This window comes from Elephas maximus, chromosome 10, assembly GCF_024166365.1.
Source record: "Elephas maximus indicus isolate mEleMax1 chromosome 10, mEleMax1 primary haplotype, whole genome shotgun sequence".
NCBI lineage: Eukaryota > Metazoa > Chordata > Mammalia > Proboscidea > Elephantidae > Elephas > Elephas maximus.
Genome location: NC_064828.1, coordinates 4675496 through 4703348, shown reverse-complemented (window position 1 = coordinate 4703348; position 27853 = coordinate 4675496). Strand labels below are relative to the sequence as shown.

General features: G+C 42.9%; 1 protein-coding gene across 1 annotated transcript in view; it reads right to left on the bottom strand.

Annotated features, from left to right (window-relative positions):
• Positions 1 to 5497: 5497 nt before the first annotated feature.
• Positions 5498 to 27853, bottom strand: part of HDC (histidine decarboxylase) — a 40305-nt gene continuing 17949 nt past the window's right edge. Inside the window, exons 4-12 of the mRNA XM_049898041.1 lie at positions 21517 to 21639; positions 19888 to 20022; positions 19244 to 19387; positions 17699 to 17765; positions 16672 to 16834; positions 16491 to 16581; positions 11865 to 11963; positions 6622 to 6723; positions 5498 to 6468 (exon numbers count right to left, since the gene is read on the bottom strand). Of these exons, the coding sequence (XP_049753998.1) occupies positions 5731 to 6468; positions 6622 to 6723; positions 11865 to 11963; positions 16491 to 16581; positions 16672 to 16834; positions 17699 to 17765; positions 19244 to 19387; positions 19888 to 20022; positions 21517 to 21639 (1662 nt within the window). The 3' untranslated portion in view covers positions 5498 to 5730. The remainder of the gene's footprint in view (positions 6469 to 6621; positions 6724 to 11864; positions 11964 to 16490; positions 16582 to 16671; positions 16835 to 17698; positions 17766 to 19243; positions 19388 to 19887; positions 20023 to 21516; positions 21640 to 27853) is intronic.

Genomic DNA, 27853 nt, shown 5'->3' with positions numbered 1-27853 from the left:
GGAGCATCAGGATAGAAGGAAGACTCGTTAACAACCTGCGTTATGCAGATGACACAACCTTGCTTGCCGAAAGTGAACAGGACTTGAAGCACTTACTGATGAAGATCAAAGACCACAAGCTTCAGTATGGACTGCACCAGAACATAAAGAAAACAAAAATCCTCACAACTGGACCAATGAGCAACATCATGATAAACAGAGAAAAGTTTGAAGTTGTCAAGGGTTTCATTTTACTTGGCTCCACAATCAACAGCCGTGGAAGCAGCAGTCAAGAAATCAAAAGACGCACCGCATTGGGCAAATCTGCTGCAAAAGACCTCTTCAAAGTGTTGAAGAACAAAGATGTCACCCTGAAGACTAAGGTGCACCTGACCCAAGCCATGGTATTTTCAATTCCATCTTATGCATGTGAAAGCTGGACAATGAATAAGGAAGACCGAAGAAGGGTTGACGCCTTTGAATTGTGGTGTTGGCGAAGAATATTGAATATACCATGGACTGCCAAAAGAACGAACAAATCTGTCTTGGAAGAAGTACAACCAGAATGCTCCTTAGAGGCAAGGATGGTGAGACTGCATCTTACATACTTTGGACACGTTGTGAGGAGGGATCAGTCCCTGGAGAAGAACATCATGCTTGGCAGAGTACAGGGTCAGCGGAAAAGAGGAAGACCCTCAACTAGATGGATTGACACAGTGGCCGCAACAACGAGCTCAAACGTAACAATGATTGTAAGGATGGCTCAGGACCGGGCAGTGTTTCATTCTGTTGTGCATAGGGTCACTGTGAGTCAGAACCGACTCGAGGGCACCTAACAACAACAACAACAGGTCAGGTACTACCAGATCTTCTGATTATTCAGAAAACAAATCTAGATATTTATGTGAATCTCTCAGTGTTTTAAGTGTCAATTCTCAACATGTGTAAAGACTGCATGAAGGCTAAACAAAACACCCCAGATCTCTGGGGAGCAAACCCCAGTCCTGCGTGGCTGTGGGCAGTGCCACGCACTCCTCTGATCTGAGCTAGTTTCATGTCACAGCCATTCTTCTGCCTGCAGGAGCCTGTTCAAGGACCTGGACTCTTGGGCGTGGTGCAGGAGGGTATGAGAACTCCTGAGGCAGATCTTTCAGACAGGGCTTTTCTCCTGACACTTAGCAGCCTTCCTTCCTGTGTACAGTTCTTTTTACCTTTGCATGTGTCAGCTGCAAATAGAGTTCCCAGGAGCAGCACAGAGTCCCTGGTGGCAGCACTCAAGACATGTTCCTCACCTAGAGCTTGTCCTAGGTCACTGGACAAAGTCCACATCCAAAAAGGGTGACTCAAGTTCACCCCAGCCCTGGTGCCCGTTCTGTCTCCCTAGAAGTAGCAGAGTTTCTTTCCTGAGAGGACTTCCTCAGTTATCAGGGGCTGTGTTGACCAGTTCTCCCCAGTGTAGTCCCCCATAAGGCCCAGGAAACACATCCAGGGGTCCTCAAAAGCATATCATAAAAGAGTCACCACTCCCACCCCCAAAATGGGACTAGAATTCTTTTTAAACTCTCCTCATGCTTTCCATTGACTCCAAAAAAGAAAAAAATAATAACCAGAATCCCTGCTCCCACTCATTGTGTCCAAAAATAAACATTCTCTGAGGGCTTGATTGTCACAACACACTTGAAGATGGCCTAAGGAAAACTCTGGCATCTCTGCTGTTTTGTGAATTTGGCCAGCAATGTAGAATTACTGTTGTTTGGGGGTTAGTACTGGGAATTTGCAAAATTATATCTACCCTTACTTTATTGATCTGCAGTGAGAATTTCAACCCAAGTGACAAGATAGCACAGCCTTTGAGAGTATCCTGTTGTGCAATTGTTTTACTTGGAATCTTGGCAAAGACAGAGTGTAAGCAGTGGTTATGTTAAAGCAATGGGGTCATTCTGTGTCACAAGAGACATGTTTCCAGGTGAGGGGTCAACTCTTGCACCATGAGCTAGATCTCTAGGTGTTCCATCACTCAAAGACTGCTGAGCCCTGAGCATCTTTGACTCATGTTTTAGAACTTCCAGTTGGAAACTCAAAAACCTACATCTTCAATTCTTCCATGCTCCTCCTCCAGCCTGATGGCTGCCTCAGTCTCCGGCTTCCCTAGTCTTCTCTGATTCTGGTCAGCAACCACAGCTCCATGTGACACAGAGAGGCACCGTGGTACAAGTGTATTAGCACAATATCCTCAACTTTTGGGTGTGAAAATGTGTGAGTGTGTGCATGTGCAAACAAAATAAGCTGTCACCTGTGGCAGCTGATCAGCTTTAAAGACTGATTTCTTCTTTTAAAAGGGTCTGAAATTGTGTCCATAGAAATATCTGTACAAATCATCTTCTTTATTTGAAAGTTCAGAGGGATATTCAAAAAGTGTGAACTGGTATCTGTGGAAATCGTTCTATTTCAAATGTGCTGCTCAGAAACAGGCGATCAGTTTATAGATGGGGTGCTAAAGGCACCAAGTTAATTCAGGGACAAAACTAGAAAACTTCAGCAGCGGGAATGGGAGCCACAGAGAATCGGCATGAAAATGGATAGGTTAGCCGAGTGCAGTGACCCCTCCTAAGAAATGATGTATTAAATGTGTTGCTCGTTCATACTTCCACTCCACAACATTTAGCGGGTGCCCGCTGTGGACAAAGAGATGTGCTCAGCACTTGTGTGATGGAGTTTTCCAAGCCTCTTTCTAGGAAGTCAGCTCTCACCTCTAAGGAAAGCTGATCGACAGGCCCATAGAAGGAATGCCATAGTCCTCTCCATGTGTCTTAACTTTCCTGCAATAACTGTTCTGTCATTACAATTCGTGGGGCTGTATGAAATCTGGAGAGTCAGCCAACAAGAAAGGCAGTGTCACTCAGCATCAGCCCCGCACTATTCAAGGGGAGGTGGACTGCCTGGCCAACACAGGTCTTTAAAGAGCTGCTTGGTCGCTGACTCCCTGGAGTACACAGAGCATCATAGTATAGTAGTGATGATACCGCTCATGAATATCGTCAATTTCCCTTTGCTCGGATTTCATGTTTCCGTGAAACTGTAAATTCCACGAGAGCAGACTGTGTCTGTCTTCCTTATCATTATATCCCTAGTGCGTAGAACATACCCAACAAAACCCCTTGCTGTCAAATGGATTCCGACTCATAGCGACCGTATAGGACGGTGTAGAACTACTCTATGGGGTTTCCAAGGAGCAGCTGGTGGACTCGAACTGCTGACCTTTTGGTTAGCAGCCGCGCTCTTAACCACTGTGCCATCAGGGCTCCCCTGGAGCATAACTGCTGACCTTTTGGTTAGCAGCCGCGCTCTTAACCACTGTGCCATCAGGGCTCCCCTGGAGCATAGTAGGCAATAATTATTTGTTGCCTATTCATGAAGCAACCCTGATAACATCAGGTTCCCCCTGCAAGTTCTTCTGTAGGGAGAAAAGAAAAAAAAAAAAAAAGAGCTACATAGATGACCTGAATCTTCTGGTTCACCTAGAGCAGTGGTTGTCAGACTGTAGCAATAAGAATCACTGGAAGCCTTTTTAACACAGAGTGCTGGGTTCCATTCTCCAGAGTTGAAATTAGAGTTTGAATTTACACTTCTAACAAATTCCTGGGTGATGCTGATGCTGTTGGGTGGGCGGCAGGCAGGATGGGCAGAAGGCACATTCTGAGAACCACTGACAGAGAAAAAGCACCCTGAGTTACCATTATGTGTGCCTTACTAGTGCAGCGTGGTTCCTCGGAGCCAGATCACCTCCTAACTGCCCTTCGGATCTCAGATCTATAGTGGCTCAGAGCCCAGGCTCAAGAAAGGCCTGGCAGGAAGCAGAAAGGCAGCTTCCCTTACTTGGTCATCTTTAATCTGCAGTTGTTCTTAGAAATTCATGTTAATTAGCCACTTATACTTATTTACCAAATGGAGTCCCTGTTTCAATTTACTGTGGCAAAACCAAGAGCAATCCTAGAGGTATCTAGACAAACCTCTTTATCTGATAGAAGAAAAAACTGAGGCCCAGTTTGGGGGGGGGAGGATTGAATGACTTGTGTAAAGTCACAAAGCTAATTAAGCACCTGACTACTAGTCATAAAAGTTGGCAGTTCGAACCCACCCAGAGGCACCTCAGAAGACAGGCCTGGTGGTCTGCTTCTGAAAGGTCACAGGCTTGAAAACCCTATGGAGCAGTTTACTCTGCACACGAGGGGCCTCCATGAGTCAGAATCAACTCCAGCAAATAACAACTACCACCACCACCCATTCTGAGTAGCAAGGGACTCTAGACCAGTAGTCCCAAATGTTGCTGCAACTTAGAATCACTTGGGGAGCTTTTAAAAGTCCTGGCCATTTCCTATGCCAATTAAGTCAGAATTTCTGGGGCTGCTAGACAAGCATTGGTATCTTTTTTTAAAGACCCCCAGGTAATTCTAGTGTGCAGCAAAGTTTGGGAACCACTGGCAGAGAACAAGGGGCAACATGAAGCTTCAACCTCTTCATAAAATCAGTTTCAGAGCCACTCTCTGTAAAAGTGCCACCTGAATGGAAAGAAAGTTATTTTATAGCCTATGAACTAACCAAGGTCAAGCTGCCTGTGAGCACAGCTATTGTTCGACTACAGGGTCCGGAAGAAAAGGGAAAATGCACAAGCTCCTAAACCAGAGGGGAAATATAAATGTACTAGAGAACTCGAGAGGGGCCTGCTGCGCTGTGTGGTGTGGTGACGGCAGCATGGGCTCTGAAGATAAGGAGACCTGGGTTGGCCCACTTACCAGCTGTGTGACCGGGAGCCTCAGTTTCCTTATTTATAAACTGTAAGCCACAGTCACTGACTCATAATAGATGCTTATGAATATAAGCTCCCTGCCTTCTTCATACAGATACCCAAACTCATTTTATCACAGTTAATCCAAACACTCAGAATTCTGGAAAGCAGAATCCAGAAGGTCTATGCAGTTAGGTTCCAGGACATGCCCTGTGTCACAGATTGAATCATGTCCCCAAAAAGGTATGCTGAAGTCCTAATCCTTGGTACCTGTGAAAGTGACCTTGTTTGGACATAGGGTCTTTGAAGATGTTATTATTTAACATGAGGTCATCCTGGAGTAGGGTGGGCCTAATTCAATTGGAGTGGTATCTTTATAAAAGAGATGTGGAGAGACAGAGGGAAGACAGCCATGTGATGATGGAGTTTTACGGTCACTGCGAGACGAATTCCTGGGGATACCAGAAGGCAGAGAAAATAGGCGAGGCTCCTCCCCTAGATCATGGCCCTGCTGACCCTCTGAATTCAGACTCCCCACCTCCAGAACTATGAGACAATAAATTTCTGTTCTTATAAGCCACTGGATTTGTGGTCCTTTGATACAGCCCTAAGAAACTCTATACCCTCCATTTAGGTTAATTAATGCTTCAGGGGTTAATTAAGTCACACAAGGATATGCTCTTTTTCAGAGACAAGCACAATTTATTTGTACATTGTATTTAATGTCACAAGCTGAACCACAGAAGCTTCCTGTCAGTACACTCACTACCTTCAGCTCTTTTTCTGACCAGCCTTCTGGAACCTTCTGGACATGCTAGGTTAAACCCTTCATTTGTAGCCTATAGTGGGCTATGAATCCCCCGGAAAATCTGATAAAAATTATGAAATCTCTTCCAAGAAAAATGCACACACACATAGCACATAAATTTGGCACACAATTTTGAGGGGTTCACAGCCTCCCTGGCTCAAACCATGGCCTGCAGAGGGCAGCAGGGCAGCTGGAACCCACACTGAGAGCTGCATTCAGGGAAGCTGGGGACACTGTAGAACTTAATTAATTTTTTGAAGGCACTTTTCTTCAGCATCATCATCTCTTCTGGAAACCTGGAGAAAATTCTAACCCGGGAGGAGCCTCCATTCTTCATGGAGCCATCTGAGGGCAGGGGCTTCTGAGCACTCACGGGCACACTGTTGCAACTGAGGGAACGCACCGTCTTCTTCTTGTTCTGCACAGACAAGTAACTGAACAGGAAAGAGGATAGCTTGTGCTTGGTGACTTCGGGGGCTTCTGCTGAAAAGCAGTCATCAAGTGGGTCCAGCAGAGTTTCAAGATAGCGGCTGTCTTCCCTTCTCATAGGACTGGCTTTCCCATGTTGAGGCTGCGTGATGATCTTCCCAGCCTGGGCTGGGTCATCTCCTGTCCCACCGACAGAATGAAGGGGCATCCCACTCACCATGGCTCCAGTTTGTGGGATGAGGTTCCTAACACGAGGGCTAGGTTGAGAAGTACAGTGCTGACTGAGGATGAGGGTAGCAGCATCTCGAATGATGTTCCAGTCTCTCAGTATGTCATCCCTGGTGGTAAACTGGGATGTCACAGTGAAACGGATGATCAGCTTGTCCTGGATGGTGGCTGGGATGAGGAAGAGACGGCCAGATCTAGCAATTTCCTTTAACACACTTTCTGTGAGACAATTAGGACCCTGTTTGAAGGACAAAGAGAAGTGAAGTCTGTGTCACATCTCCTGTAAGCATCTCCAGGAGCCCAGGATTTATATTTTCAAGAAGCCCAACAACCACCAACTCTGTGACACTGAATAACATCATTCATAGGAGGCCATGGAAGATGTAATTACCTTCAGACGAAAAACCACCAGGCCAAGGTGCCTCTTGGCAGGAATTTCAAAGAAAGGGTCATTTCTGACCAAAGATTCAAAATATTTAGCCATTTCAGTACCCTGGAATTGTAAGTATAGAGAGAACTGAGATTAGTAATCAGACAAGGGGCAAACTGAGCATCAGTGTTCACACTACTCAATGGGTTTAAACCAGTGGCTTCATTGAACCATAGGGATCTGAGTGAGCTCTTCCTGTCCATCTTCTCCATTTGATTTGGCCGTCTTGGAATACCAAGATGGAAAACCTCCAATGGCTCACGATTTCTTGTCGCATCAGATCCACCTCATGAAGTTGTGTCTCAGGGCCTTCTTTTGGCTCACCCCAAAACCAGAAGGCATGCATTTTGTAATCCGGGCAATCTGACCTCAAATCCCAGCTTCAAAGCTCCTTGACTGGACACAGGGGCAAGCAAGGGCCAAAACCCACCCTGTGCTCTGTGTTCTCAGCCAGGTGCTCCAAGTGGGCTGTGCCTGCCCAGAGGAAGAGACATCTGTTTCTAAGGTACACAAAGGTGCCATATGGGCTACTGACAGCCCTGTCCCCATTCCATGTCTTCATGTTTCCCTTGTCTCTCAAACCTTTCCACATCTTGTGGCTCCAATGCCTTCCCATCTCCTTTTTCCTGACATTCCACAAAAACCATGTTTTTTACATATCACCCCACATATACTACGGAAAAGGCTTTGCTCCATATTAATTTTTCATTAAAGTTTATGCCATCTTTTAAAGTTTCCCATGTCTTTTTTTAATCTAAGATTATTATCTAAACAAGGATAAGAATTACCTTTTCTTCCTTTTTAAAAAATTTCCCTGAGCACCCAGAAGGATCTCAATAAAATAGAATAATTGCTCTCAACTGTTTTTCATACCTATTACTATATTTCTAGGGGTCCCTGGGTGGTGCAAACGGCTAACGCACTTGGCTGTTAACTGAAAGGTTAGAGGTTCAAGTCCACCCAGAGACGCCTCAAAAGAAAAGCCTGGAGAGCTACTTCTGAAAAATCAGCCATCAGCTCTACAGGGCACAGTTCTACTCGGCAGCAGAGTCAACTCACAGCAACTGTTTTCTGTTTGTTTTGTGTTTTTTGCTATATTTCAAGAAAAGGCAAGGGATTTAGCTAACGACGTCTGAGGATGATGAAATAAGATGCTACAAACTTCATTCAGAACCCCCTTCTTTCTCCGCTACATGGTCTGTTTAAACGTCTCTAATCACTGCCCCAAGAAATTTTCATTTTTAAGTCCTAAGACTCTCTCTGAGAAAGTAATTTTCTTAATGTTTTCTGGCTGTTTTATACTTTTTCAATTCATTTTCTAATTCTATCATGATTCCCCTCTTTATCTCCATCCCTCCAGGCCCATTTCCACCCACCTGCCCTGTCAACTTTGATGTTTTTCTGAGCGTATTTTCTTAAATATGCATGAGACTCATTAAGAAGACATCTTAGGTACAGGCCTAGAACCAGTCTAGCTAAGGGCAATAAAACTGACTCTTTTGAGCAACGAAAGCGATTCAGAAATCATCTTTGTTCATCCTTTCCTTTTTCTCAGAGGGGCCAAGGGAAAGTGATTTGTCCAAGACACAAGTGGCAGAATGCAGGTCGCCTGGTTGCCAAGCAGATTCTCCTCCCACCATGCTCTGCTGCGTCCCACAACACATGCTATTTGCAATAACATAGAAGCAGAGGCCGGGTAGAAGGGAAACGGAATTCAGACAGGACCTCTACCACTAAAAAAACATGGCTGCATGGGTGATGAAGGGAGTGCTACTGCCAGTGCCCTGCATCATTCTAGGTCAAAGGTCAACAAACTACAGCCCACAGGCCAAATCTGACCTGCCATCCGCTTTTGTAAATAAAGTTTTATTGGAACACAGTCATGCCGATTTGTTTACAAATCATCTATGGCCACTATTGTGCTACAACAGCAAAGCTGAGTAGTTACAGCAGAGACTATATGCCCCACAAAGCCAAAAATAGTTACTCTCTGGCCTTTTACAGAATAAGTTTGCCAGTCCTTACTGTGGATGATAGGAGATAATGGTGACAATGGCAACTCTGACAGTGATGATGGTTATGATAACAAGTGAAAATGGTTATGATAACACCTGAAGACGGTTATGATAGCAGAGGAGGTGAAGGCAAAGAAGAAGAAGCACTCATTGAGTGCTTAACTAAGAAGTAGACCTTATGCTAAGGGCTTTATATGCATTACCTCATTGAATCCTCCCCTTCAACTTTTGAGAACAGTACTATCATGTTTCTATTTTACAGATTAGGAAACCAAACACATAAATGTTAAGTAATTTGTTCAAGGTCACCAGATAGTATGGGGGGAGAACTAAAAATCCAACCCAGAGTCTGTTCTCTAAAGCACAACTCTATAACAGAGAAATATAAAACTCAGTCTTACATAAACTTCAAGAGCTCAGTATAATAGAAGGTAGCTCAGGATTGTGGGAAAAGAATTTAGAATTGGGAAGCTAGGGGCAAAGTCTCAGGCCTTTCACTCTTGAGCAGGGCAATCGCTATCTCTGAACCTTGCCTGTAAAATGGGGCTGATCATAATGACCACCCCAACCATGATTGTAAGTATCAATTTAAAGCACTATGCAATTAAGAATAATGATGATTACCGTTGCGTTTAAAGGAAAAAAAAAATAACTCCCATGAAATAACTTAGTTTTAATTCCACTCCTTACTATGGTGGGACCGTGGATACATTAGCCTCCCGAACTGTTTTGTAAGCGTGTTTGAGTAGATGACCCTATGAATGCCAAGGAAGCAGAGGCCAGGACAGATAGAATAGTCAGGAAAGTTTCTCGAAGAAGTGGAGCTTACTCCATGAACATTTGGAGAGGCAGAGGGAGAATTTTAGGAAGGGAACCACACAGGTCTTGTGCAGAGGCAGGTGAAGTATGGGGTTTGAACAGGTCATCAAGAAGCCCAAGCTAACTGGACCCTACTGAAGCTCAGGTGGTGATGATATTTTAGGTGCTATTGAGTTGATTTTAAACTCATAGAGATCCTATGTGACAGAGTAGAACTGCCCCACAAGGCTTTCTAGGCTATGATCTTTACAGGAAGAGATGGGTCTTTCTCCCACAGAGCCACTGAGTGGATTTGAACAGCCAGCCTTTCAGTTAGCAGCTGAGTGCTTAACCGTTGAGCCATCATGGCTCCTTGAAGTTAAAGTAGAGGCTGATAATCAGGCCAGTGAAAGCCAGGCCCAGGAGTGTGGGCCTAATGAGGTGGGTAATGGGAAGCTGATGGGAATTCATGCTGTGGCTAGCAAGAGGCAATGTTTGGGAAGATTAGCAAGGACAAGGACCTGCACACTGAAGATCCAGTCCTGCGTTGTAAGCAAAAGAATGTTCCTTATTACTTGTAACCTCTACCACCTCATTTGCCTCCCACTACCCTAAAGTCTTGAACTGAACTTATGGCTCCCACATCTGAGGATATAGAGAGAGCACAAATTGACTCAAGTCCATCAGTTTGCTGGGTGACAGCCCACGCATGGGTAAAAACTCAGTGAACACCTTGATGTTGGTTATAAATGTGAAATTACCAACCAACAGTAAAGCTGGCCGTGGTTACTGCTTCAAACATTTCATTTTGTTGTGTGCTTGTTTAATGAAGCAAGAATTCCTTCAAGGAAAGGTAGGAGGGGAAAGACAGGCGTAGTCATAAAGGAGAGTGCCTTTGGGCTGACCCTGACCAGGTTGTTAACTGCTGCTTCTATCAGTGGCCTGGTCTTCCACATAGGCTCGTGTAAAAGTGGAAGAAGAATACTGCTGGCTGAAGTTCTTGTATTAAGTCCCACCTCTCCCAGGAAGAGTGCAGAGCCAGGACTGTGCTTGCCTCCTTTACCTCTGTGTCCCATTCCTAGCACAATCATTTTTTTTTAATAATTTGTATTGTGCTTTAAGTGAAAGTTTACAATTCAAGTCAGTCTCTCACACAAAAACTTATGTACACCTTGCTACATACTCCCAATTGCTCTCCCCCTAATGAGACAGTCCGCTGCCTCCCTCCACTCTCTCTTTTCATGTCCATTTTGCCAGCTTCTAACCCCCTCTACCTTCTCATCTTCCCTCCAGGCAGGAGATGCCAACATAGTCTCAAATGCCCACCTGATTCGAGAAGCTCCCTCCTCACCAGCAACCCTCTCCAACCCATTGTCTAGTCCAATCCCTGTCTGAAGAGTTGGCTTTGGGAATGGTTCCTGTCCTGGGACAACAGAAGGTCTGGGGGCCATGACCACCAAGGCCCTTCTTGTCTCAGTCAGACCATTAAGTCTGGTCTTTTTATGAGAATTTGGGGTCTGCATCCCACTGCTCTCCTGCTCCCTCAGGGGTTCTCTGTTGTGTTCCCTGTCAGGGCAGTCATCAGTTGTAACTGGGCACCATCTAGTTCTTCTGGTCTCAGGCTGATGTAACATTATGTTGTTTTTTGTTGAATTGAATTAAAATAAATTGTACCAAATAAATAGGCCTTCAATAAATACTTCTTAACAAAATGCAGGGATGCTTGTTCCAGACTTGGCAGGTCTAGAGACAGGATAGACCCATGTTTCAGGCATGGCTATAATTAAAAAAAAAAGTTGCAGTCAAGTCTATTCCAGCTTACGTTGACGCCAGACCCAGAGTAGAACTGTGCTTAATAGGATTTTCAGTTAATGACTTTCAGAAGTACCTCACCAAGCATTTCTTCTGAGGCACTGGTGGGTGGACCCGAACCTCCAACCTCTGAGCTAGAAGCTGAGCACATTAACCATTTGCACTACCCAGGGATTCCGATGGCTGTAATAGTGACTAAACTTTTCAGACAGCCATGAAAATTGGGATAATTCTTAAAAACATGTGATTCTAGCCTGGCCACATACGCTACCCTTTGACTACTTTCTCTCTCTCTGTAAATCAGGCTCTCAGGCCATCAGTCCCCAGTGCTCAATGGCAACAGAAGAAATGATGAGGCACTCAGGGAGGACAGACACCAGACAGCCCTTGGTGTCACGTTCCTCTATCTAACAAAGAGAAGGCCACTTGAATAATCAAGCCCCAGGAGCCCAAGAACAGGCCCAGACACCTGAGCCATATGCTCCCTTGGGCAGGTCTGTGAAGCAGAGACCAGACTTCCACCCCATTAGAAAACAGAGCAACATGCAGACTCAGCCCCATGGTCTGCACGTTACATACGTGTCTGACGTGTGCCTGAAGGCTCTTCACACCGAAGGAGCGAATCACGAACCAGAGTTTAATAGAGCGAAACCGCCGGCTCAGAGGGATCTGCCAGTGCTGGTAACAAAGGAACACAATGCATACAGTTACAGACAAGGTGCCCTGATCCTTCATGTGCTCCTGGATATGATCAGTTGCTTGTCCAATCCTCCAGGGATGGATGGTGTCACACCATGATTCTTGAAGCTGTTGCTAAGGAGGAACCCAAGGCAAGTTACCCAAAGGCTACCCATTGTATGACCAAATCACTGAAGCGGGTGGCCAACACAGCCTTGTCAAAGAACAGGACAAGTGGGGAACAGTCTATAGCCCTGCAGCAAGGGAAGAACACTTCACTTTAAATGTTGCTTTAAACATTTTTCCCAGCCTTGAAATTCAAGGTAGGCCTGTAATTTTCACTTTAGAAGAACCTACGTTCCTTGAATAGCAGAAAATAAAGTTCTATTTTTATACCCCCTCAAAATGTAAAGTGGTTAAGAGCTCAGATGCAGGACCCTTCAGACTTGGGATTCTCCTCCAGCTCTACCACTTACTAGCTCTGTGACCCTGGGCAGTGGAGCTTCAGTGGCGCTTCTGTGAGCCAGGAGAGCAAACAGTATTCCCCAGGGAAGTGGTGCGAGGGTAACAGATGTAAAGAGCTTATGAGTGAGGTGTCAGTAATTTTCGGCTACTCAGATGATAAAAATGTGAGCTGTAAATCACAGTAGTATTTCTGTCTGTACCACCCACTTGTCAGTTTGTCATACTATGGTGGTTTGTATGTTGCTATAATGCTGGAAGCAATGCCACCATTGTTTCACATACCAGCTGGGTCACCCACGGTAGACAGGTTTCAGTGGAGCTTATAGACTAAGACAGGCTAGGAAAAAGTCCTGATAATCCACTTCAAAAAAATCAGCCAATGAAAACCCTGTGGAATACAAAAGAATATTGTCCAATATAATGCTGGCAGATGAGTCACGTAGGCTGAAAGGCACTACACGATAGCCACGATAAAGGACTCAAACGTGCCAACAATCATGAAGATGGCACAGAACTAGGCAGTGTTTTGCTCTGTTGCACATAAGGTTGCCATGACTTGGAGCCAACTCAATGGCAACTAACAATAATTTCTGTCTAGAGCCAAGGTGGTCATTATTTAATCCCACTGCCTTGTCCTGACTTTTGTTTGTCTGTGACATCCGTGTGCCCTTAGGAGGTGTCACTCTAGCTTTCAGATTTCAAATGAGCATCTGAATCTCTGCTTCTGACCTAGGCACTGTGACACTAACATTGACCCTTTGTTCAAGTGACCAAATGCAACACAGCTTAAAGTTCAAGGCTGCAGTCACCATAGACCTGAAAGATTTCAAATCGATTTCTCAGATCTGAAAATAAAGCAAAGGGCTTGGAAAATATTTACGGTTATTCTGTTGTGTAATGTGGTTTCCAAAGACCTCACTCTTGAATGTAAGAAAGGTTCTACTAGTTTCTGCTGACTGCAAATAAATATTTGCCCCATTGAATATTTTTCTGTCTGTCCACAGAATTGCCAAATCCTCACAGGTTCCTCACCTTCATCCTTCACCTCTAGTTTCCCTGACCTAGGCACAGTTAGGACATTGCCCCTTTGTTGATTGATAACGTTTCTCCCTCATAAAAATACCAAGCCTTTGAGGCCCAGCTTGAGGACTTTGGTTTGCCCGCAGAGGGCACCAAAACCTGGAAACGGAACAAAATCCCCATCATTGGGAGAAATGTCAACTCTACCTCTCGTCAGATGGACACTGGAAGGAGTAGACACACCAAAAATGAGTTGAATTTAATTTTTTATCACACATCTTGAAGACAGGCAGTACTGTAAAATCTCCAAACTAACGGGGGCAAACTACAAGAGGATCTTGAGATACTTGCTGCTGTGAGTGAACAAAAAGAGTAATATGAAATTCAAAATGGGTAAGGGGAAGATAACCCTCTTAAGTTATGATGATCCAAATACACTTACAGGAGAGTGAGCATCATTTAACACTCAGAAAAAAAAATAGGGTTGTCTTCAAAGATATCTAATTCTTGAGCTGCTGTGGAGATTTTATTATTATTATTAAAAATTGCTGAAAACCCATCAGAAAGGGTTGTTGTTGTTGTTGTTAGGTATGGTTGAGTTGGTTCCAAGTCACAGCAACTCTGTGTACAACAGAATGACTCACTGCTTGGTCCTACGCCATCCTCACAATCTTCACTATGCTTGAGCCCATTGTTGCAGCCACTGTGTCAATCCACCTCATTGAGGGTCTTCCTCCTTTTTGATGACCCTCTACTTTACCAAGCATGATCCCTGTCTTCATTATCTAGTGCTGCTATAACAGGAATACCACAAGTGGTTGACTTTAACAAAGAGAAATTTATTTTCTCACAGTCTAGTTTTTTTTTTTTTTTTTAGTATGCTACAAGCCTAATTCAGGGTGTCAGCTCCAGGAGAAGGCTTTCTCTCTCTCTTGGCTCTGGAGGAAGGTCCATCTCATCAGTCTTCCCCTGGATGAGGAGCTTCTCTGTGCAGGAACCCTGGGTCCAAAGGACTCACTCTTCTCCTGGCACTGCTTTCTTGATAGTATGTGGTCCCCCATATCTCTGTTTGTTTCTCTCTTTTATATCTCAAAAGATATTGGCTAAAGACACAATTCAATCTTATAGATTGAGCCCTGCCTCATTAACATAGCTGCCACCTATTCCACCTCATTAACATCATAGAGGTAGGATTTACAACTCATAGGAAAATCACATCAGATGACAAAATGGTGGACAATCACACAGTACTGGGAATAATGGCCTAGCCAAACTGATACACATATTTTGGGGGGACACAATTCAACCCATGACAATATACTTCTCCAGAGACTGATCCCCCCGATAACACGTCCAAAGTTTATGAGATGTAGTCTCATCATTCTTGCTTTTAAGGAGCATTCTAGCTATATTTCTTCCAAGACAGACTTGTTAGTTCTTTTGGCAGTCCATGGTAAGGGTAGTGGCAATGGGAGAACAATTGTATTTCTATCTTTATCCACCTATGGAGGGTCCTCACCCACCATTGCAAATTTACTATCTGCAATTCCAATCAAAAATCTAAAGGAAACTTGAACTGGTCTGAGGAAGAATAACCAATATAATCAAGAAGTGATGGCGTGATTATTGAAGGACTAAATAAGCAAGAAAGATAAGACAAGTTGGCCAAGGAGATAAGACAAAACCTTCTCTCCACAAAGAATGACTCCCCTAGTACCAGGCATTGCTTTCATTGCTTCACTGTATTAATTCATTGAATCCTCTCAACAAACCTCAGAACCTGACACTATTATTATTACCCTCATTTTACAGATGAGGAAACCTAGACACAGCATGTAAGTAATTTGCCCAAGGCCACACAAATTAGTAAAGGGAGGAACCAGGATTCGAACCCAAGTCAGTCGACTTTAGCACCTACATGTTTAACCATTTTGCTGTAACAAATCTCTGCAGCTTAAAAATAGAGCTTTTTAGGAACATCAGGGCTACCATTGATTGAGCATTTACCATGCTCCCAGTATTGTGCTAAGTGATCTACGTGTACGTTTCCATTTACTACTTACAATATCTTGTCAAATCAGGGCCACCATGCCCATTTTACAGATGAGGAGGTCAAGGCTCAGAGAGGTCCAATAAATTCCCCAAAGGCCCACAAAAGCCAAACGAAACTCTTTGCCATTGAGTCGATTGCAACTCATAGCGACCCTATAAGACAGAGTAGAACTGCCCCGTAGGGTCTGCAAGGAGCTGCTGAAGAATTCAAACTGCCGACCTTTTGGTTAGCAGCCAAACACTTAACCACTGCACCACCAGGGTTCTTCCAAACCAAGCTTGCTGCACTCTACCCTGCTGCCTCCCATTGGCCATGTTCTATGTGACATATTTGTTTATATTCCTGTCTTCTCTACAATTAAAAGAAGAACTCATCTTCAAACTGAGTAAATCTGGAGAACTTGTTTCCCTAGGTGATAGTACAGACTGAGAACGTGGACAGGTTCAAGTGAGTTTAGATGAAGCTAGTTGGGAAGGCCGGGAAGGTTAGAGGCTCCCAGAACCTCAGGAATGTTACCCATGCCCCACCCTGACAAAAAGCATCCCAGTGTGCCTATATCAGGGCAAGAAATGAAAGCAATTTAAGCATGGGGCCGCTATACCAACCCAAGGAAATTCTCCACCCCTTCTTGCCTCTGGGCAGTAAACAGAAAAGATTAGCCAAGATGGAGGCAGAAGGAAATTGGTTCACTAGGGTAAGGAGATTTCAACGGTAAATAAAAATGCAGTAGATATTCAGGAAACATGAATGGTGCCAGACCCATTCTGACTCAAATGTTGGTCTAATTTTCTGAGGTTTTAACTTTCTGGGCTTCATTCTAAATGCTTAGGCACAACTTGAAATAAAGGGTATATGGTAGCAATATTATGGGATGGGCTCATAGCATACAGTGTTCCAATGGAAGCTGACATGCAGGAGAGCCTTGGTGGGCAGATGCAGCCAGTCTCAGACCTGGGGGCCTGCCAGCTGTCCATTCCCTGGCCACTCACCATGAAGTCAGTGGCCGCACCTGAGTTGGCATGCCTGAGGTAGATGGGGTTCACGCTGAAGGTCTGCTGCAGCTTGTACTTGTCCTTGACCCTGTGGGATTCCAAAGGGGCATTAGTGGCTGAAGCCTTTTCAGGGGAAGTAAGGCTTTCCTGCATGCTTGGAGTTTGGCTGCATGCTCACCAGAACCCAGTGCAGTCAAAGTGCACCATCATCCACTTGGAAGGATTAAAGGTGAAGGAATCGGCATACTCGATACCCTTCAGAAAGCCCCGGAACTCAGGGCACAGGAAGGCAGTGCCCGCATAGGCAGCATCGATGTGGAGCCACAGCCCCTCCCTGGCACCTGAGGAGACAAAGGTCACATGGCTGAAGGGTTTGGGGTGCAACCAGCCAGCTGAAAGGCTTCTCTGCAAAGGCTAGTGTACTGCAAAGATGAGTGCTCAGAACGAATGGCCTACCAAGCTTTCCCTGGCCTTTTTCCTCTTACCAGGCAGAGGACAATGTTAGTACATCTAGTACAAAGTCAGAAATGGAACATCTCCCTTGCTAGTGGGTATCTTCTTAAGGGATTTTAAATAGTCCCTTTGGGTTTCCTCTCCTCCTTTATCTCCCCCACCACCCCCTCCACCATAATTTCTCCAACCCTTCCCTTTTCCTAAGTGGCACATTGTTTAAATCCCTCAGCTGCTAACTAAAAGGTCGGCCGTTCGAACCCATCAACCGCTCTTTGGGAGAAAGATATGGCAGACTGCTTCCATAAGGATTTACAGCTTTGAAAACCCTGTGGTTTCTTAAGGGTTGCTATGAATTGGAATTGGTGTGACAGCAGTGGGTGGGTTCTTTTCTTAACCTAGAATAGAAAATATTTCATGTGGCCTCATTCATGCTGTGTTTTGGATAGAAACTTCTTGAAGTGGATTTTGGCATAAAAGTGGGAAGGTGAGAACGTTGGGGGCAGGAGTACCTCTCCCACTGTTGCCTTCTAGATGGGATACAAGGTAAGGCAGTTCTAACCCTTGGTCAGACCACCAGGAAAGGCAGTAACTTGGGCTGGCTGGGAGAAGACCCTCGTGATCTTCAGTGCCTCTTCCCATGCTCTCCACAGTGATCAAAGAGAAGCCAGAATAACTGCGCCAAGCTGGCTTCAGGTTCTTGCTCTAGGGAAATGCATTACTTGACTTCCTCAGCAGACAGGGCAGATACTTACAGATAGGGCCCAACTCTGACAGGCAGTCAAATGCACAGACTCCTGTGGTCCCTAGAGTTGCGCAGACCTGGGGGAAATAAAAGCACGTTAACGTGGGAAGGTCACCTCAGATTACACATGTGGCTTGAAAACAAGACCTGACCACAGATATTACCTACTCCACCCATACCACTACAGCAGTGCATATTTCACACTATTTTTTAATATACTTGTGTATTTGTAATAAAAATTTCATGAAACTATACATATTCTGGGCTACACGAATGCACTCTGATATTTTATATTCTCTCTCTCTCTCTCTTTTAATGCTGGTTACGACCCAAAATGTATTTCACAACACACCAGTGAATGTTGTTGCTGTTAAGTGCTATTGAGTCGATTTCAACTCGTTGTTACTTCATGTACAACAGAATGAAACACTGCCTGGTCCTGCACCATTCTTACAGTAGTTGTTTTGCTTGAGCCCATTGTTGTAGCCACTGTGTCAATCCATTTCATTGAGGATCTTCCTCTTTTTCACTGACGTTCTACTCTACCAAGCATGATGTCCTTCTCCAGGGACTGATCCCTCCTGATAACATGTCCAAAGCATGTGGGTCATAGTCTCATCATCCTTCTTCTAAAAAGCATTGTGGTTGTACTTCTTCCAAGTTAGATTTGTTAGTTATTTTGGCAGTCCATAGTATATTCAATATTCTTCACCAACACCACAATTCAAAGGTATCAATTCTTCAGTCCTCCTTATTCATTGCCCAGCTTTCACATGTATATGAGGCAATTGAAAATACCATGTCTTGGGTCAGGTATACCTTAGTCTTCAAGGTGACATCTTTGCTTTTTAACACTTTAAAGAGATCTTTTGTAGCAGATTCGCCTAATGCAATGTGTCTCTTGATTTCTTGTCTGCTGCTTCCATAGTTGTTGATTGTGGATCCAAGTAAAATGAAGTCTTTGACAATCTTTTCTCCATTCATCATAATGTTGCTTATTGGTCCAGTCATGAGAATTTTTGTTTTCTTTGTATCAAGGTGTAATCCATACTGAAGGCTGTGGTCTTTGATCTTCATCAATAAGTGCTTCAAGACCTCTTCATTTTCAGTGAGCAAGTTTGTGTCATCCGTATAATGCAGGTTGTTAATGAGCCTTCCTCCAATCCTGATGCCCATTCTTCTTCATATAGTCCAGGTTCTCGGATTATTTGCTCAGCATACAGTTTGAATAAGCATGGTGAAAGGATACAACCCTGACTCACATCTTTCCTGACTTTAAACCATGCAGCATAGCCTGGTTTTGTTTGAACAACTCCCTTTTGATCTATATACAGGTTCCTCATATTTTTTTTTTTTTCATAAGCACAATTCAGTATTCTGGTATTCCCCTTCTTCGCAATGTTATCCAATGAATAGAAGCTCGGAATTTTAAAACATTGTATTTGAGGACTTTCCTGGTTTTGTTTACAGCAAGTTACTCACCTGAATTCTGCCAAAACTCCTTTCTCTTCTCCAAGTTCTATCACTCTAAGCTTACGAATATATCTCAACTTACGAAGACAGGCACCAAGCCCCGATCTTTATCCTCCTCAATGGCTTTCTGTAGAGTGTCACCTCGGAGGGAGAAGTTGTCATCCACAGGTAGAAATCTCATCTTCACAAGAGAAATCAAACCAGCCTTTTCCACTGAGGAGTGGGCCTAGAAGGACAATAGAAACCTATTAACAAAGAATTGTCCTGAGGTGAGCACTCAGAAACTGCTGACTCGTAGCACTTAGGGAACCAAAAACAAACGTTTGAACTTTGCCTTCCCCTATAGTTACTGGAGGAGCCTTTGGGTGGAGCTAACTGTTAGCACGCTCAGACGTTAATAGAAAGGTTGGAGGTTCAAGTCCACCCAGAAGTGTCTTGAAGAAAGCCTTGGTGATCTACTTCCAAAAAATCAGCCATTGAAAACCCTATGGGGCGCAGTTTTACTCTGACAAAACAGGGTCACCATGCGTTGAAATCTACTTGACAACAACTGGGTTTATTGTTGTTTTTATGTAACTGCTGGAGACAAACTTCAAGGCTCAAACTGTCCTGAACCCCAGCATAATCATGTCTAGAAGAAAACTACGCAAGGACCAAAGACTCCAGGAGCCAGGGGCTCACGAAGTCAAGTGCTGACCTGAGGTTTGTCCTGTGTTGGGCACTCACCTGGTCAGAAGTGTAGGCAATGAGTCGGGCATTCAGGGAGGAGTCATCAGCATGAGGCTCAGATATTTTCATGTCTAGGATTTTGTTTTTCCTTGCAGTCAGCAATGCTATCAAGGTTGATTCACTGACTGTGCTCTGTAATGGAAGCAGGATCAGCAATGGCAGCCTCTCTGTTTTCTTTTACCAAAGTATCCCAGGTGTTTCAGAGGTATGTGAGTGTACTGCGTACTAAAAAGTACACAGATATGCCTAAAGGGCTATCCCTACTCCGTACAGGTATATCTAGTCTGCATTCCACATTCACAATACTCTATGCATTCCTGGGACAACTCTAATTTTCCAGGGAAGTAATGAAAGCAAATTTTTATGTAATATCAACACCTCTAACAGAAAGGCCACAGAGACCAAAAAGAGAATGACCAATTGCTGACAGATATAAGATTGTTCCCCATGAGAAACTCATTTAAAAGAAAGAATTCTCAATTTATAAGGCATGAAAATGGAGTTTTTTGGGAATTTGGCCCTAGTTTTGTTGCTGTTGGCACTTCTGACCTCAGGCTATGACTGCTTCTGCTGATAACACTTTTTCATCCATAAGCTAGAGAGTATTCCTTTAACTGCCTCCTGAGGTGGGAGTATAGGTTATTCAAACAAGGGTTGGACCCTGAAGGTCCACAACATGCAATAATTTGTGTTTTTTATGAGGTTCAGATTTTAATCTTGTTGTAAGGCTGGTGTGAGAGGGTGAGTCACTTAGTAAGTGGGTCCAGTAAACATGGCTGTTTTCGTTTAATAGAAAAGATCACTTAATCCTCACATCCACTATTGGAGGAAAATATTATTATTACTGTCCCTATTTTACAGATACTAAAACCAGGAAAATTATACATCACAGTGGAATTCAAGAATTTGGGGGTTCACAAAAGTCTCAGAACCAAGCCCTCACTAATGTCAAGGGTTTATAGATACAAAAGCATCTAGCAAGATGCACAATCTACAGAAGGCACCCAGCGAGCTACACTATGCTGCATTACTCTTGACAAAAAAGAAAAAAATTTTTTTTGAATAACCGTAGTTTAACAGATATTCAAAAGTTTGGGTCATAGGATAAGATTAATTGAGTTATGTTGTTAACGTCTCCCACCGCTGAGGCTCTCCTGAGTCTAGAAGGGAGGGAAGAAAGTCCTCTACTTGCCTTTTCTTTTCCTGTCTTACCATGAGATGTAAAATGGGACAGGTGAGGGGAGTTGTCAGATTACAAACTAAGAAATCCGAGTCAAGTAATACCAGAAATGTGATAATGCATTGGCACTTTTACTCTTTTTTGAAGAAAAGAGAAAGGAAGAGACGTGGTGGTGGTGGCAGTAGTATAAAGGCAGCAGAGGTCGGGGTGATAATGGCAGCAGTGGTGGAAGTGGGAGAGGTGGTGGCTATGGAGATGGTGGTGTTGGTAGCTGTGGTATCCATCATGGTAGTGATGGTGGTGATAATGGCGATGGTGGTGGCAGTGATGGTAGAGATGTGAGTGATATGGGGAAACTTCATGCCAAACAGGAGACTTGCCCAAGGAAGAGTTTGGCTACTTAAACCCTATGTCATGACCTGGTCAAATTTTCCCAATGGAGGCACCTGCAAAACGCCACCTCCCTGGCTGCTGGGGTGGTGGTGCAGGAAGTGCTCTGGGAGTCCCAGCATTTTCGCCAGCCAGTCCATGACATTCATCTCCAGCTCTGTGCACACAGGGCTGGAAGCCTGAAAGAGGGAAAGGAACGTCATCAGGACATCCCCAGGGCCACCAAAATACCCCCTCCATTCCCAGAGATATATCTGTCTCTGCCCTAGTCCTCCCCAGCCCTAACGATATCAATGGGATCCTATCATCTTCCAGAAGAAGGGGTCAAGGTCAAGATCTGTGTCCCACTACCCCTGCGTTCCCTGCCAAACCAAAAAAGGAAAAATAATTTGGGCCTTTGGATTCATGCCACACTCACTGAGCTGGATTCCTTTATAACTAAAGGCTGTATAGAAAAATCGCCCTAGAAATGGTTGGCTTGGATTTGGCTCCCCAAGTGCCTAAAATTTCTAGCTGAGAAGCACTCTAAAGCCTGGGGATTGGGGGGAGGGGTTAGGACTAAGAACAAAGTACTCCTTCCTGGAAAAGATAGTAACCTCCCCCCTCACACACACACTCAATGATAGTTATACTTGAAATAAAATTATGTCCTAGGAGACTATTGGCACAATTTAAAATTGATTGGTGCTTATGGGGTTATTAAGGAAAGTCTGACAGCATATCTTTAATCCTTCAAAGGCAAGAATATGGATGGAGTTGGGATCAACCAGGCATGGAGGTGCATTAGTTAGGGTCCCAGGCTTTGGCAACAGACAGATCTCAGTTCAAATCTCATCCCTGTGTCTAGGTACTGTGTGTGTGATCTTGGGGAAATAAGTTACTTAAGTCTCAGTCTCCTCAGCTGAAAAATGGGGAAATGCTCTCAATTCTCTAGAGTTAAAGAGATTAGATGAAATCATTTATATGAAGTGTAAGCTCAAAAATGTAACCACTATTAAAACCAAACCAAATTCAAAAGAATTGTTAAAAGGGATCCTTCAGTTAAAGAACAAACAATATCAGACAACAACCTGAATCTAAGACACAGGACAGCATCACCCAAATACCAATCTAGATAATGAACTCTCAAGGATAAAACAAAACTAAAAAATTTACAACACAGCACTGGAGACATCAATCCGTAAATGGCAACATCAGAGTAATAAAAGAGGAAAAAAATGGTGTTAGTATAGAACATTCAAATGGAGAGGAAGTCAAGGTGGTATCAGGTAATAAAAGACTTGTTTAAACTTAGGAAGATAGAAGTAAATTTCAAGGTAACCACAAAGAAAATTAATAAACCCTTTCATCAAAATAAAGAGGAAAAACATAAACACAAAATCTACAAAATGACACCAATAAACTCACACCTATCAATAATCACACTGAATGTAAATGGCCTAAATGCACCCATAAAGAGACAGAAAGTGACAGAATGGATTAAAAAAACAAGACACATGAATATGCTGTCTACAAGAGACATCCCTTACAAAGTCATAAATATATTAAAAATCAAAGGATGGAAAAAAATGTATCAAGCAAACAACAACCAAAAAAGAGCAGAAGTGGCAATACTAGTATCAGATAAAATAGAGTTTAAAACAAAATCTACCATAAAAGACAAGATGGACATTACATAACAATTAAAGGGACAATCCATCATTAGGACATAACAATAATGAATATCTGTGCACCCAAGGACAAGGCTCCGAACTATACAAAAGGAACTCTAACAGCTCTGAAAAGAGAAATAGACAATTCCACCATAGTAGTAGGAGACTTTAACACACCACACTCGGTAAAGGACAGAACATCTAGAAAGAAACTCAACAAAGATACAGAAGATGTAAAGGCCACAGTCAACCTCATAAGCATATATAGAACACCCCACCCAATAGCAGCAAATAATACCTTTTTTTTAATATACCGACAGCACTGGGTCTGGGATACTAATGTACATGGAACACTCTCCAGAATAGACCACATATTAGGCCTCAAAGCAACCTTCAACAAAATCCAAAACACTGAGATAATACAAAGCATCTTCTCTGATCACAATGCCATAAAAGTAGAAATTAATAACAGGAAGAGCAAGGGAAAAATAGCAAATACATGGAAACTGAATATCACCTTGCTTAAAAACTACTGGGTAATAGAAAAAATAAAAAATAGAATTGAAAAATTCCTAGAATCAAACGAGAATGAAAACACATCATACTAAAACCTTCAGGACACAGTAAAGGTAGTGCTCAGAGGTCAATTTATAGCAACAGATGCACATATCAAAAAAGAAGAAAGGGACAATATCAAAACATTATCTTTACAACTCAAACAAATAGAAAGAGAACAGCAAAAGAAGCCACAGCCACCAGAAGAAAAGAAATAATAAAGATCAGAGCAGAAATAAATGAAATAGAGAATAGAAAACAATAAAAAGAATAAAAACAAAAAAAAATTTTTTGAAAGGATCAACACAGCCAACAAACCATTGGCCAAACAGACAGAAGAAATGAAATGGGGGACATTACAACAGACCCAAATGAAATAAAAAGAATCATAACAGAATACTCCAAAACTGTACTCTGATAAATTTGAAAACATAAAGAAAATGGACAACTTTCTAGAAACACATGACCTATCCGAACTGAGGTAGAAAATCTGAACAGACTTATAACAAGAGAAGGGATTGAAAAGGTAATAAAAAAAATTCTCGACAAAAAAAAGTCCTGACCCAGATGCCTTCACTGGAAAATTCTACCAAACATTCAGAGAAAAGCTCACATCAGTACTACTCAAACTATTTCAGAACACAGAAAAGGAAAGGATACTTCCTAATTTATTCTATGAAGCCAGAATAACCCTGATACCAAAACCAGGAAAAGATGACACAAAAACATAAATTTACAGACAAATTTCTCTCATGAATATAGATGCAAAAATTTTCAACAAAATTCTAGCCAATAGATTTCAGCATATTAAAAAATAATACACCACGACAAAAAAAAAAAAAAAAAACTCTTTTTTTATGCAAGGATGGTTCAACTTTAGAAAACCAATCAACGTCATCCACCACATGCATAAGACAAAAGAATCACATGATCATCTCAATCGACACAGAAAAGGCATTCGATAAAGTCCATCACCCATTCCTGATAAAAACCCTCAATAAAATAGGAATAGAAGGGAAATTACTCAACACAAAAAAGGGCATCTATATAAAACAAATAGCCAACATTATTCTCAATGGAGAGAGGATGAAAACATTCCCCCTGAGAACAGGAAGAAGACAAGGTCACCCTGTCTTACATTGTTCTAGAATTACTAACTAGAGCAATACAGCAATAAAAACAATTAAGAGTCACCCAAATTGGTAAATGTCTTAGGCTATATAAAAATTTTTTTTTTTTTTTAGTACTGTTATAACAGAAATACCTCAAGTGGATGGCTTTAACAAAGAGAAATTTATTTTCTCACAGTCTACTAGGCTAGAAGTTCAAATCCAGGGTGTTAGCTCCAGGTTGAAGGCTTTCTCTGTCAGCTCTGGAGGAAAGTCCTTCTCATCAATCTTCCCTTAGACTAAGAGCTTCTCCACGCAGGAACCCCAGGTCCAAAGGACATGCTCTGCTCCCAGCACTGCTTCTTTGTGGTATAAGGTCCTTCTTGCTATCTGCTCACTTCTCTCTTTTATATCTCAGAAGAGATTGGCTCAGAAGCAGGACCAAGATGGCAGAGTAGTCAGATGCTTCTGGTGAACTCTTTTACAACAAAGACCCCCCCAAAACAAGTGAAATGATTATATTTATGACAAGCAAGGAGCCCTGAACATCAAAAGCAAAGATAGAAAATGGACTGAGCAGCAGGGAGAGGGAGAGATGGTTCAGAAGCAGAGAGGAGTTGCTGGACCTGAGTTGCTGAGAACCTTCAGGCTGCAGTGGGCTGCTGGTAGTGTTCAGCTGCAGTTCACTCAGGGAGAAACGGCCAGCCACACAGCCTACTCACACCTCCAGAACCAGAGAATAATGGCGCTCTCGGCAAAAGCTAAGTACTTGTATATATTTTACCACACCACTAGCCCCCAAGCTGGCTTCAGTGGCTGTCGACTTCCCTGGGCCTGAGATACGTCCTGCTGTGTGCTCTGAGCCATTCTCCTGGCCTTGGAGAAGGAATAAATTCACAATTGAGAGAAAAGATAATCTGCCAGCTCCTCTAACCTGGGGAGATCAGGACAGAAACAGCTCCTGTCCAGGCATAAACAGTGTACGGACTTTGAATAACCTTCCCCCCTCCCCCCCACATGGATCTGTGTGGTCCTATTTGAAGAGACTAGGCTCTTGTTGGCAGACTGCAACTGTTCCAGCTGTGCAGTGGAGAGACGGGTGTTAGATGTTTGACACTGCTTTGCCTATTGAACAGGGTCCTCACATACCCACATCAGGGGTCTGAGAAGTGGTGGCTCCACTTAAGTCACCCAGCCTCCCGCAAGAGGGATCCAAGGATAACTGGTAGCTCCCAGTCCTCACAACCAAAATAATTGGGTGCACATGGTCCATCTGCAGAACCCACCCACCTGTGCACTCTAGGGAACAGGTACACTCTTTCCTCACAGACACACAGGGGATGGATGTCAGCCCCCTGCCTTGTTCAGAGCATGACCTTCTGCTGCAACCAGATACCAGTACCTACACCAATCACCCCTACCCTTCTAAGACTGTAGGACACAGCCAGTATCACACACTTGATGACCAACTACCTGGACACCAGAGCTGAATCCATACAAGAAAAGTGAATGGACTCCTGGGCTCATATACCTGATAACAGTTCTAGCCATCTGGTGACAGGATGTTAGAGCTTCAAAGGTGAAAATAATCAAGCTAGCTCACTCGAGCAACCTATTTGGGCATATCAAAACAAAAAAAAAGCAAGAAGCTGGGATACAGTAAGCAAACAAAAAATAAACTAACACAAGAACTTATAGATGGCTCAGAGAAAACAGTCAACATCAAGTCACATAAAGAAACTGACCATGATCGCTTCAACAGGTCCTCCAAACAAAGAATGAAGGGTTCTTATTGGATGCAGGTCCTTTCCTGGAATTACCGGATGCAGAATACAAAAGATTGATGTACAGAACTCTTCAAGACATCAGGAACGAGATCAGGAAGATCAGAAAATACACAAAAAAGCCAAGGAACACACAAATAAAGCAGTTGAAGAAATTAAAAAGGTTATTCAAGAACATAATGAAAAATTTCATAAGCTGCAAGAATCCACGGAGAGACAGCAATCAGAAATTCAGAAGATTAACAATAAAATTACAGAATTAAACAACTCAATAGGAAGTAAAAGAAGCAGAATTGAGCAAGTGGAAGGCAGAACTGATGAGGTTGAAGATAAAGCACTTGACACCAATATATTTGAAGAAAAATCAGATAAAAGAATTTTTAAAAAATGAAGAAACCCTAAGAATTACGTGGGACTCTATCAAGAGAGTAGTTGGAGTACCAGAACAGGGAGGGATAACAGAAAATATAGAGAGAATTATTGAAGATTTGTTGGCAGAAAACTTCCCTGATATCGTGAAAGATGAGAAGGTATCTATCCAGGATGCTCATCAAACTCCATATAAGGTAGAACTTAAAAGAAAGTCAACAAGACATATTATAATCAAACTTGCCAAAACCAAACATAAAGAGAGAATTTTAAGAGCAGCTAGGGATAAACGAAAAGTCACCTACAAAGGAGAGTCAATAAGAATGCACTCAGACTACTCAGAAGAAACCATGCGGGCAGGAAGGCAATTGGAAGACTTATATAAAGTAAAAAAAAGTACTGAAGAAAAAAAAATTGCCAGCAAAGAATCTTATATCCAGCAAAACTGTCTCTCAAATATGCAGGTGAAATTAGGACATTTCAAGATAAACAGAAGTTTAGGGAATTTGTAAAAACCAAACCAAAACTACAAGAAATAATAATGGGAGCTCTCTGGTTAGAAAATCAATAATATCAGATATCAACCCAAGACTAGAACACTGGGCAGAGCAATCAGATGTCAACCCAGATAGGGAAATCACAAAAATAAATCGAGACGAAGACGCTCAAAACAGGGAAACAGTGGTGTCAATTATGGAAAAGAAGACAACATGAAAACAATAAAGAGGGGCTAAGAAATGTAGTCATAAATCTTTCATATGGAGAGGAAGACAAGGAGATATAAAGAAATAAAAGTTAGTTTTAAACTTAGAAAAATTGGCATAAATATTAAGGTAACCATAAAGGAGACTGACAATCCTACTAATCAAAAAAAAAAAAAAAAAACTCAGCAGAAACAATATCAACAACAACGAATAAGAGGAA